The sequence below is a fragment of the Spinacia oleracea genome, chromosome 5 (genome assembly GCF_020520425.1).
Source record: "Spinacia oleracea cultivar Varoflay chromosome 5, BTI_SOV_V1, whole genome shotgun sequence".
In the NCBI taxonomy this organism is placed as follows: Eukaryota; Viridiplantae; Streptophyta; class Magnoliopsida; order Caryophyllales; family Amaranthaceae; genus Spinacia; species Spinacia oleracea.
The window spans coordinates 106,791,936-106,805,574 of NC_079491.1; the positions used below are offsets into that span (position 1 = coordinate 106,791,936).

At 41.7% G+C, this 13,639-nt stretch overlaps 1 protein-coding gene across 1 annotated transcript; it reads right to left on the reverse strand.

Annotated features, from left to right (window-relative positions):
- Window positions 1-4,460: 4,460 nt before the first annotated feature.
- Window positions 4,461-5,473, reverse strand: LOC110796961 (uncharacterized). The gene has a single exon (XM_022002059.2). It carries the CDS (start codon window positions 5,330-5,332, stop codon window positions 4,598-4,600), a length of 735 nt encoding a protein of 244 aa, XP_021857751.1. The 5' UTR covers window positions 5,333-5,473; the 3' UTR covers window positions 4,461-4,597.
- Between the last annotated feature and the right edge of the window lie 8,166 nt (window positions 5,474-13,639).

Below are 13,639 nucleotides of genomic sequence, written 5' to 3' on the forward strand. Positions count from 1 at the left end.
GATCTCACTGAATTATTAACTTGTTAATTAATACTGAACCGCATTTATTAGACTTAACATTAAATGCATACTTGGACCAAGGGCATTATTTCCTTCAGTTTCTTTACCGAAGAATCTATTATTGACATCTCATTCGAATGTTTTGAATCACTTGAACTTTTATCATTTAATACTAAACCAAAATTAAATTAATATGAAACATAAAATTTCATAAATATGAAATGGTTAAACCAATTTTTTTAACACAAATCAACAAAATGTTCTAAAACAAGCTGAAGAAAATCAAAGCCACTATCCAATATGCTTAATTCCAATGGTTGCTACGTGTGCTTTGTGCTTCACTTGTGGCAACAGTTTAGTCAATGAATCCACGAAGTTGTCGTCAGTTCAACCTTGCAAATCTCTATTTCTTTCCGTTCAATGATTTCTCGAAGTATGTGAAATCGCCGCAGTACGTGTTTGACCTTCTAGTGGCTCCAGGTTCCTTTGCCTGGGAAAGGGCTCCACTATTATCACAATATAAAGTCATTGGTCCCTTTATGGAGGGGACAACCTCAAGTTCTTCAGTGAACTTCCGAATCCAAAGAGCTTCCTTTGCTTCTTCTAAAGCAGCTATGTACTCGGCTTCAGTTGTACAATCCACAATAGTGCTTTACTTAGCATTTTTCCATCTTACTGCTCTGCCACTATGGCAAAACACAAAACCCCACTGTGATCTGAAATCAACTCTGTCGGTTTGGAAGCTTACGTCCGTATAGCCTTCAACAATCAACTCATCAGTACCACCATAGACCAGAAACTGATCTTTTGTCCTTTTCAGGTGTGAGGGGGGTCGGAAAAGACGGGTTTAGGGCCTTTTCTTACTTCTTCCCTCGCAGATGTGTGGCAAGAAATATTATGCAAAACCGGACCAAGTGTGGTCAATTAGCCTCTTTTTACTAGTTTATGGAGTCGTCATTCAGTTTTACAAAACTGACAAAAACCGGTTGTTGTGATACGTGAATACAAGCTAGCTTGTGACACCCAGGCTCAACGTATTTAACCACAACAGCCTTAGGTTCCCTTGTGATTCCTGTTGTGGGAATCTCCCAACATACATCTAGCGGAATAGAGATTGAGGGTTCAGGGACATTTACTAATAGGGGGAGTGCCACGTATTAGCCCATGAAAAGGTCCTTACTAGTTCAATGTAACGAAGATAGGAAATGCGTTAGACTATATTACTAATCTGAGTTGTTTTTAATGCAAAAATATTAACTAACGATCGTCAAAGGGTGATTTAGGTTGATTTAAGGTACGTAATAATAATCAGTATTGTCCAAGGAATATTTTATTTGGCGTGATAAATAACCAGATTATGTTTGACAGATTTATAGAGGAGATTAAAGCAATAAATCAGATTAAGGCACTTTACAATATAGTTTTGACTATATTGCGGTTCTCATAAAACTAACCACTTGGCTTTACTCGCTTTCCTTTTATTCAAAGAACTTTCCTCGACTTGACTGGACTCTTGGGAAGGATCCATGCTTAATTAGTTGGGTGTTTATACCGGTTGAGTTCCGCTTAACAAGAGTTAATTACGGTGGAATTACGAAGAATACCATTGGTCTTGAGTACTTGAACTTAGGCTTAGACTTATATCTTGGGGATAACATGCGAACTTATTTTGGTTCCCTTTTCTCCGCTTATTTAGGCTCTATGTATAAGAAATAAGTGCCGTTAATGATATGAATTATTAGAATTCAAGGGACGATGAAAAGCATGTGGGCGCAACAAACCTTTCGTGCACAACACCTGGGCGTGAGAAATGTCTCGCGCACGGGTGCTGGCGCCAGATGTGCTTTAGAGTTTGTTTTTTAGTTGAATTATGACAGGTACGCGAGATAATGTTTGCGCATGAATGTTGGCGCGAGGGATAAGTTGCGCTAGGCCCTATGCGCAAGAGATTTCTTGTGCAAGAATCTCTTTGCATGCGTTTAATTCGGCTTTATGCTATATTAAAACTGTTTTTACATTTCAGCCCTTATTTTCAGTTATTTCCAACTAAAACTCTATTGTTAATCCTTTTTCTATTTTTTAGGACTTAAGAAATCTCTTTGGAATGCAATTAACATTTATGCTTTTCAATCTTTTCTAGGAAATTAATTGGAGTACAACTAAAATTCCTTTATGCTTTAGAATTTTAATTGGAATACAATAAAAATTCCTTTGACACAAATGTATGTTGGACGGTTTACTACTTTAGCCAATACTTAGGGAGGAAGCTACTATAAATAGAAGTTACTATAAATAGAAACCTTGGGTTTCCTTAATGAGTTAGTCTGTTTTAGAATGTTTGTTGTTTGATCCGGAATGCGTTTTCCAAGTGGATGTTTTGTTTCGTCATCGAACTATTGCTTCTAGCCGGTGATCAAATGTAGGCGTCTACAGTTAGCCCCCACTTTGATTGAGTATGTTTAAGACGAATATCAAAGTAATTGTAGACTGAGTGCGTCTAGCGAATCTAATTTTGGAAAATTTATTCGAATGAGAGTGTCTCACGAGCCCCCGAGTGATAACATTTTACTTAATGGTCATCAATAGGAATGTAAACATTTCTCCTCACGAGTCATTGGATATATACTTTGTTGAGTGAACTTGTACCTCCACACAATGTCATTGGAGATGTTCAGATAAAGACAGAGCTTTTCGAAAACACCAACACAGCCAAAATCATATAATCCACAGTCATCCATAGACTCGTTAAATTTATCTACTCTTTTCTTCTTAATAGGTCTACCCCTAAGTTTTTCAGACTGACATGTGACCTCATTAAAATGTCCCATAAAAAATCCAGGAACAAACATATGAGTAGATATTTCAATTAAATTATGCCAAGTTTCGAATCTGCTCTTGTATTTACTACTAGCATAAATAGCAAACAAACAAAATTGGAAGCATGGTTAGTGTTTATATCCACTATGCCATGAATAGCATGTCGACCCGACCTTATCATCTGAAAATTGATGAAGAGAGGGTTCCACATGACTATTATTCCTCCTGACAACCCATAAGGTTTAGCCAGCATAAAGTTCTCATATGGGGTGGTTTTGTTAATTCAGGATATGTTTGGTATGAGCTCTTGTGGTTTTAGTTTCAGCTAGGATAATTATATCAGGGCGATGCTTGGTGTAAAGGTAGTAAAGGTTAGCTTGGAAGCCTCGACGCGAAAACCCTCTGCAGTTCTATGCAACAATAATCATCGGATCAAGGATTTTGCAAGTCCTAGAGCACTCCTTGTACTTCTTTTGAGTTAGTGGATCCATCTTGTCCATAAACTCCTTGCTCCTCTTGCTGCATAGCACTTCCTCCTGTGCCACAAACTTCAATTTCTCCTCCCGAATCTCCTCCTCTATTTCCTTGACTAGTATTGCATTTATCTCCACTTGGGGAAAACTCTCTGTTGTTGATATCACCATCAGGGCATTGGAACTATCCCCAAAAGTGCCTTTGAGAGGAGATTTGGATGACAATTGCCAAGTCCTTCTCAATTGAGGCAAAATCGGCATGGGGTCGCTCATGAACTCCAGTTCCCGTGGTAGCATGTTCCTCCCCCTTGTCGCCTCTAGGCTGACCATCCACCACCTTACAAACTTCTCCAGAATAGGGCACATTTCTTTCATCGTGTTCAAATCCGAGAGGTGGAAAGGATACATCGTACCTCCGCTTTTTGGAGAGATAATCATATCCTGGTATGGGGTGTCCACTCCGTGTGGATCTAGGATTAAATATCGAATCTTCTTTGCACTGACTTGGAACCATTTGGAAGGAGTTTTGAGGCTGAAAGTCATGTTATTGATGTGGATCTTAGGGTAAGTCGGAATCTGTGCTTCTTTGCAGATATAGTGGTTGAGAATTTTAGCGCCGATGACCTCAATGATTGAGAGGGGAAAGTCTAGTGGTAGTGATTGAAAGGGAAGTATGAATTTGGGGTTCTAGTAGCTGCGGCTCTTGAAGTACCGGTGCACCTAGGGAGGGGGTTGGGTGAAGTCATTTTCCTTCGACGACTATGTTCGCCGAAGTCGAACATCTCATAATCCATTTCGATCACTCGACATTTTCTCTTTCTTTGTTTGTGTGGGAGGGGAGGAGAGAGATGGAAGAGGGAAGGATGTTTGAGTTTGGAGAGAGGGGAAAAGAGTTCTTTGTGGGCATAAAAACTAGGTTGGAAGAAGACAAGAAGAAGAAATACCATTAGAAAAGCGTGTTATCTCGTACTTTGAAGATTTTATCCGATCTCCCTGCAATAATAATATTTATAACATGCTACACACCAATATTCTCAATAGAAGACAATTGTAAGTAATACACAACAAAGTCTACCAACGATGCATAGCTGGAACGATCTTTGGCTACGGACAATGCTTACGGAAGTTAGCAGTGAAAGGAGATTAAATAGGCATTCAACGAAATATTAATGTACTAGGGGCTAACAGAATTAAAACATGCATAACATTACATCTCGATATATACGAATAAAGAATGTCATTTGTTATCTCCGAAATATTGAATTATTAGTCTGTACAATATCGAATGTGAAATTACTCCTAATTAATTAATTATTAACTATGTTTAAGAGTAAAACTCTAGTGTGGATCAAACGCCTAACAACACACTCTAATTCAACCTCAACATCTTCCATAGACTTCTCTACTTCTTCCAATCTCTTATTCGCCATTCGAATCTCCATTGAATCACATCTCTCCAACAACCTTTGACAATTTACCCTTCGAAACTTGGATGCCAACGATGACGACAATGATCTTTGGCTATGGACAATGCTTACCGTAGTTGGTAATGAAAGGAGATTTAATAAACATTCAACAAGAGAAATAGTAGCCCCTTTAATCTCCCTTAAAACATGAACAACTACTATAAGGTTTTGATCAATTAACGAAAGATCCGACGTAAAAAACTTGTTGTTTTTAGTACCCTTGATTGTCCTTAAGCATTTAGCTAGCTCCTTGTTAAGCTTTTTCCTATAGAGCGCGTGTGCTGACATTTGAGCCTCAAAATCCAAACCACCGGCGTCGAATTTAGCTCGACGTAAGGTGTGTTGAAGCTCTTGCAAGTGTTCTTTCACCAATAAATGGATATCCCTAGTTGTGCCACAAAGATCCAGCATCTCTAATGTTGCCTCGGAGATTTCTCGGACCGATGTCGTGGCGGTGGCCGGCGTTTCTTGGTGGTGTTGGGTTAGGGTTTGTTGGATTTGAGAAGAGTGTAGGAGGTCATTTGCACGTTTGTGAAGGTCCCTTAGCTCACTGAAATTTGGAAGACTTGACAACATTTTTGAGGTTTAATTAATTTTAATTTTATTGCTAATTAACGATGTGGGTGATGATAGAATTAGCTACTAATTCATGCTTTTATAGTTATAGACTAAGGAAGATGAGAATGAAGCTTCCTAGGGTTAGGTTGGGAACAGCTAATTACGAAACAAATGTTAATTAATTTGTATGAAGCTTCCGTACTTTGTTTCAATGAGAGACAATACTTTGTACGGTGGTTAGAGGTGGATTTTATTAAGATATAACTATTTCTTGAGCCATTTTTAAAAACAGACAGTTATATAGTGGTTGCTTAATGATGTTTTGCCTGTTGGTTTAGTGGTGATTGGGGCTGAACTTGGTAGGGAGAACTCGTGTTCGATCACCCGCAACAACAATTGGGAGGGGACTGGAACCTATCCACCCAAAACTCGCCCCGAATCCGGATTAGCCCTAAGGGTGAACCGGGTGCTAACACCAAAAAAAAAAAAAAAAAAAAAGTCCTAATTTTTATTGGGGTTGGTGATGTAATTTAGTGGGAATATATTATTTCAATAGAGGTTGAATTCACTACAAGAATTTGTATCTTTAACGACAACATAATTACGACGGGTTAAAAATCCCGTCGTAAATGTCTTTTACACCGGTTAGCGATGGGATTTTCCATTAACGACAACCCCTTTTACGACGGGTAGACGATAGAAAATCCCGTCATTAATCAACTATTATTGGCCTTTAGCGACGGGATTTCCCGTTGCTAATGGTACAATTTTTTATAGTGATTTGAAAGTTGAATGAATATATATTTATATTAAATGGTCACTTTATATTGAGTGTTAAAGAGAGAAATAAAGTGAAAGAGATTGAATGAATATATACAAATTAAGTGGTGAATTGATGTGTTATGCAGGAAGATGAAGGGGAAGACGGGTTAGAAATATAGCAAACAACAAAATGAAAATTTGATAAAACACAAAATTGATGGATAGGAGGGGATGACATGTGTCAACCGGAGACAAATTTATAAGGAAAACAAAGTGAATATTAAGAGACACTTTTATAATCCCTTAAAAAAAAAGACGCTTTTATAAGAAAAACGGGATGAGTAACAAGAAATCGAGGGAATATCAATTGAATAGGAGGTGGATGACGGGTCATGCAGCATAACATTTACAGAAACAAATGTTAATTTGTATTCCCATGAAGCTTCCGTACATTTGTTTGAATGGGAGACAATATTTGTCGATTTTATTAAGGTATATTATTGTTGATGTAATGATGTTTATAACTATAAAATAAAAAAATAAAAAAAAAACAAGGTTGGATTAACTATAATGTATGCACGTGCATAACCAGAATTGGAGGGAAATAATGATTAATTTTTTTTTTGAAAAGATACCTATGTATATCAACCACCGACATTGGGTTGCCTAATTAGTATTCGAAATTTGAGATTACGTTTGTTTGCTTAATCATCTTTGTGATTCCATCAATAAAAAAGAGGGGAGTTAGTGATTGACTTTGGTGATAATATCTTGTCAAATCAGGTTATTATTTTCTAGCTACGGAGTACTCCCTCCGTCCCGGAATACTCGACCCGGTTTGACCGGCACAGAGTTTAAGGGACTTGAATTGACTTATTTAATTTAATAGGTAGTAGTTGATAGTGGGTATTATTTTAATGTAGTTGGTGGAAAATGTGTAAAGGGGTGGGGTTGGGGGATAGTAGCGGTTGAATTTTTAATTATTTTTTGTATGGAGAAGGGTAACGTGGGTTAATAGGGGTGGAGTGAGAAATAATATAATATTATTAGAATATTTCTATTTTTAGAAACATGTCAATTATTAAGGGACGGCCCGATAAGGAAAACAGGTCAAGTTTTCCGGGACGGAGGGAGTATTAATTATATTTATATGTAGTTGCTGTTATGGATCAAAAATTATTTAGAAATTAAAAAAATTGATTTAGGTTTTTGTATTGTGAAAGTACAATTTTCTATGTTTTTTTTATTGGGTTTTCTGAATCTATACCGGATTACTGGGTATACTATTAAAATGGTATACTTGCAAAATAGTAAATTCGGTTGGTTTATTAAGGGATAAATGGTAAGCTCATGTAATAAATTGAGTCTGGCTCACGAAAAATAACATTTATCTTTGACTTGTTAGTACCAAATTATATTAATTAGAACCAAGTAAAAATGAAACCACGTTATCAAACTATGTTGTTTGGTATCACATGAGAAAATACAACTACTTTTCTTGTACCAAAATATGTGGTTTGTTACTAAATAAAAATGCAGAATATTAGTACTTCGTATAACATTTCATTGGTATACCTAGTATAGATCAAGACTTCCTCGCTTTCTTATTGCGATAATATTTTTTTTAAAGGTTTCTTGTAAACTATAGGGTTCTTGTATTGCCTTCTTCGGTACGGAGTATGATACAACAAGACGAATCTGATGGACAGGTTCAGGTCTTTGGTAGTCAAGCACTGCCCGAGATGAATTAATAAGGTGGCTCATGGGCTTGCTTATTATGCCCTGAATATGGCAGTAGGGCACAAGATTGGCATATGAAGGTGACATTCAGAAGCTAGAGGATGCAGAGAGAAGGAGGATACAACAAGGTGAAGGAATTAAGCAATAACAATGTGATAGATTTGGATGATGCAACCACTGCATGCAGATCAACCAACTCGAGTAGTCACCACTGAGATACTTTTTGGCGCAATACCAACAATTGTGACAAGCACAGTTGCAGCAGTTAGTAAGGCAGGAGGGCAAAAGGAGAATCCAACAGAGGAAACGAGAAACAACAAGGAAAATGAATACAGATGTTTCACTGCAGATCTCCAGCTTGGATAACTCAATTCTAACAATGTTAAATGAAGTTTGGAGCCTTTTGGCTTTTGGGAATACTAGTAGCTGGTTGCGCGCGTTGCTTGCAATGTGGCTGAAAATTTGATATTTGGTACCGATGGTGTTCTAGCATTCTATGAGTATAAGAAATAGTCGTGTACAAGTGAACTTATTAATCAACGTACAATTTCTGATATTTCAGATTTGATATCCCAACTTGGTTGAAATACAACATAACTCAACCATCTCTCTGAAGGTTCTAGACCTCTTAAAGCGGCTCACGACCCATTTGTAATAAAACTCAGTTGCATTTATCACACAAACACTATAAATATGCCGCCCTAGTGCACATACCAAGGTACGTTCATTTATTGTTTTCACACACACTTTAACTTATAGAACTCTCTCTACTCTCAAACCTAGTACTTACTTAGGCATCGGATAGGCTTTCCTCGAAACACCCCTGAGGCCAGTTAACTTACTTGTGTGCAGGTACTTTGAGCCAAAACACTCTCAAGAACACGCTAGATCTTCCACTATTACGAAAGAGCCTTCATCCGAAACCCATTGTTTCATACCCGGAACAATTAATATGATTTTGTATTTAATTGGAGGTTAGCATTGTCCATTATATTCTTTAATCACTACAATGTATATATATAGCAATCCGTGACATGTAGCTAGCCATTTTACTCAACATGTTAAAAGAAATAATAAACAAGAAAAAAAAAATAGGTGTTACTGTTCATAAGGGATTGATCCCACTTTTTATGGGTTATAGATTTTGGAACTTTTAGTAGGCTTGAGAAAAGGCAAAGTTAATCGGGTCACAAGTTCTTCGGTTAACCCGATTATGTACCGAAACCTACATTTTATTAGTATATAATTATATAATCAACCTACATTTTATTAGTATATACGTAGTAATTATATAATCATTGTTGTTTGGGCTCCCAATTGACTCTCAATTGGGCCACTAAGTCCAAAGCCCAATGGCTCTAAACAACAACATCGAACCTACCAGTGGCTATTCAGCCATCCATTAAGGCCCAAGGCCCAATAGCAATAAATGACCTATGGGCATTTATTATGCAAACACTATAAATAGGCCGCCAAGGCTCACACCTCAAGGTACGTCCAATTTACCGCCTTAAGACTACTCTTCTAGAGAACTTCTCTCTAGAATCCGAGCATCATTCTTACTTAGGCATCGGAGGGGCTTTCCTCGGAAACACCCCCGAGGCTAGTGACTTTGCTCTTGTGCAGGTGAATTCGGACTCCACTCATTCAAACAAGCAAGATCTTCAACACATACAAAAGGGCCTTCATTCGAAGCCCATTGTTTCCATCTTTACAACACCGGAACAATTTGGCGCCGTCTGTGGGGAAGAACACTTCAAAGCCTTTGAAAGACATCAATCACCTCTTTCCGCGAAAATGGTGAATGATGTTGTTAACAACAATGACGACGATATGATGGTGCGGTCAGATTCAGAATCTGACCAAGAGGGGCACCCTCAATCGATGGCGAGGTCACAGCCAAGCAGGGCTACGACCGCCACAAATGCAGGACCTCCGATTCCAACTAGGGAAGAGCTCACTGCGGCCATGACCATCATGCAAAACTTCCTCTTCAATGAGAAGCAGCAAGGACTGGCAAATGACCGCAGAGAAGAGAGGAGGACCAGGCGAAGGCTGAACGAGCCACCCAGTGCGGAAGTGTCCAGACCCGAACGAGAACTCCTTCCCTTGACAGGTACACACTTGACGTCGAGGTGGATGGAAAGCACGTGGGACACCCAAAAAAGGGCACAACAGCAACCAGATTGGTTTGCGAGACCATCGCCTACTCCAACAGCTCTCCAAAGCGAATCGACTACTCGTAACACTCGGGTCCGAAGCTCGGTGCTCAGCAGGTTGAGGCCCTCGGTCCACTCAAGGCTAAGACCCTCGATCCATACGAGACTCGGGGTGGGCGAGCCAAGCAGATCTGGCGAACGACCCGAGGTCAGTAGCCGAGAGAGAAGAAGAGACAGGAGGCATGATCGAACCCCTAGCCCCCATCGTACGCCCGAACGTTCTAATCACAGAACCTCGGCAAACGAAGGCATCAGGGCTAGACTCGGGAAAAGAATCATGACTCCCACGTCATCCCCTTTCTCGGACGAGCTGATCATGGAAGAAATACCGAAGGTAAGACTGCCAGCGCACCTGACCTACAGCGGAATCACAGATCCGAGGGATCATGTCATCTCCTACGAGCAGCAAATGTTCTTGAGTCCCTACTCCGAAGCATGTTGGTGTAAATATTTCCCAACCACGCTAACCGGAGTGGCGGGAGAGTGGTTTAGATCGCTGCCGAAGGGATCGATCAAGAGCTGGAAAAAGCTGAAAAAGAGATTCTGCACACAGTTCGTGAGCAACAATCGCCCCGAGCGAACCACAGCAGAACTGACCTCAATCCAACAAGAAAGAGACGAAAGTCTGAGAGAATTCATGGCCAGATTCATGAAGGAATCAACAAACATACCAAACTTGCAGCCAGACGTGGCCATCTTCGCCTTGAAGCACGCGCTCCAGGAAGGGAAGTTCCGTGACGAACTCTCAATGAAGAACCCCTCCAGAATAGCTGACGTGCTCCAAATGGCTGATGCGTTCATCAGAACCGAAGAGTTCAACAAGGCCGCTGCAAGATTGAAAGGATCGTCGGATCCGAGAGACACAAAGAATACCCAGAGCAAGCCCGAGGGCAGCTCAAGGAAGGGGAAAGAGAAAGTAGGAGCTAGAGAGATGAGCCCGAAGAAAGACGGGAGAAGGGGTGAACTTCAACCCAAGTACACCAACTACACTCCACTAGCTCTGCCCCGAAAAGAGATATTTAGCCTCAACAGAAATGACGAAAAGTGGAAACTACCTGGGAAGCTCAAGTCCAACCCAGCTCGGAGAAACAAGAACAAATGGTGCGAGTTTCATGATGACTTCGGTCACCACACCGAAGAATGCAACTCGCTGAAAGACAACATTGAGGACCTCGTTCGCCGAGGCTACCTGAAACAGTACTTGTTAGACCGAAGGGAGGAAAAAGAAAAGGCCGCAAGCGGCAAACAACACGAGCAACCCCAGAAAAGGATCTACGAAGCAACAGGGCACAAGAAGAATGACATCCTAGTGGTGTTCGGGGGACAGAAGTCTGGCCAGGCCAGCAAAAAACACCTAAGAGCCCTCTCCCATCGGGTCAACTTCAGCGCGGTGGGAGACAACCAGCCACACCCCCCGAACATGACCTTCACTGCTGATGATTGCTTCGAAGTCCAGTACAAACATGACGATCCTCTGGTCATTTCCATGGACCTCAATAACCACAACGTACATCGAGTGTTAGTCGACGGAGGAAGTGCCGTCAATATCATCTTCAGAAACTGCTTCGAGCAGCTGATCCTCGAAGAGCCAGAGGAAGCACTGACGAAAGTCAGTTATCCTCTGATCGGATTCAACGGATCCGCAGCTATCCCTCGAGGAAAGATCACCCTGCCAGTCACAGTGGGTGAAGGCCAGGCAGCAAAAACCCTTCGGGACGAATTTTTGGTGATGGACTGCGACTCCGTATACAACGTAATCATGGGGAGAACCATGATTCACAAGATGCAAGCAGTCCCCTCCACATACCACCAGCTGATGATATACGTCTCGGATGCAGGATTCGCCGAACGAATCAGAGGTGATCAAGAAGTGGCGAGAAGAACCTGCCACACTGCTGTCCGAAAGCCCAAACTAGGGGACGACCCCGAAGAAGAAAAGGGAGCTACGGGAGAGGAAAGCGAGGCAAAAAGGAGAAGAGCAAGCACGAGCAGCTTGTCTCCCGCGGAAGTTGATGCCCGCCCCGAAACCCTATCTCCCGAACCAGATCAAGAAATGGAGGATATCTTCCTCGAAGAGGATTCAGACAGGAGCGTCCGAATAGGCAAGGGCTTAAGCTCGAGGCTCCGAATCGATTTGATCCGATTACTCAGGGATCATAAAGACATCTTTGCATGGTCAGCAGCAGATATGCCAGGGATAAATCCGAAGCTGATTTGTCACAAGCTGGACGTCAACGCTGAAGCTCGGCCAGTCAAGCAAAAAAAGAGGAACTACTCCTCGGAGAAAAACAAAGCCATCGCCGAGGAGGTGAAAAAGTTGCAGGAGGCCGGATTCATTGAACCATGCATGTATCCGAAATGGCTGGCCAACGTGGTGATGGTCAATAAAGCGAACGGCTCCTGGCGAATGTGCGTGGATTTCACAGACCTGAACCGAGCCTGCCCCAAAGACTGTTATCCCCTGCCAAGGATAGATCAATTGGTTGACTCCACCAGCGGCCATGCACTGCTCAGCTTCATGGATGCCTTTTCAGGCTACCACCAAGTATTCATGCACCCCGATGACAGAGCAAAGACAGCGTTCATCACAAGCGCAGGAGTGTTCAACTATAAAATGATGCCTTTCGGCTTGAAAAATGCCGGAGCCACCTACCAGAGGCTAGTTGATCACGTCTTCGCCGACCAGAAAGGGAGGAATGTGGAGGTCTATGTGGATGACTCCATCGTAAAAAGCATCAAGGAGGAAGACCACGTCAAAGACTTGGCAGAGACCTTCGGAAATCTGAGGAAATACAGCATGAAGCTGAATCCAAAAAAATGCGTCTTCGGGGTGAAGTCAGGGAAATTCCTCGGATTCATGGTGAGCGAAAGAGGAATTGATGCGAACCCGGACAAAGTCCAAGCGGCATTGGATTTACCCGAGCCGAAGACCAAGAGAGATGTGCAGAGGCTAACCGGCAGGTTAGCCGCACTAACAAGGTTCATATCAAAAGCCTCGGACAAGGGAGCCCCCTTCTTCAAAGCACTGAAACCAAAGAACCTCCCCGGAGGAGAAGCAGAACCAGTCAAGAAAAAGGGGGTCCCGAGGAAAGTGGATCCCGAACTGATATGGGAACAGGAGCAAAAAGAAGCTTTTCAGCAACTCAGAGCCCACCTAGCTCAACTGCCGACACTGGCCAGACCAAAGGAGGGGGAAACCCTGTACCTATATGTCGCAGTTAGCCCTGGAACCGTCAGCGCAGTGCTTCTTCGGGAAGAAGAAAAGAAGCAACAGCCAATCTACTTCACCAGCCGAACACTTACAGGGGCCGAAACCCGGTACCCACTCATCGAGAAAGTCGCATATGCAGTAGTGATAGCTGCACGAAAACTGAGGCCATACTTCGACTCCCACCAGATCACAGTGCTAACTGACCAACCGCTCGAAAAAGTACTCGACAAAATAGAGAGGTCAGGAAGATTGGCTGCCTGGGCTTTCGAACTATCAGAGTTCGGCATCAAATATCAGCCGAGGACAGCAATCAAAGCACAAGCATTGGCAGACTTCTTGGCCGAGTGCTCATACCAGGAAATGCTGAATGATACGAAAAGCACTTGGGAGGTC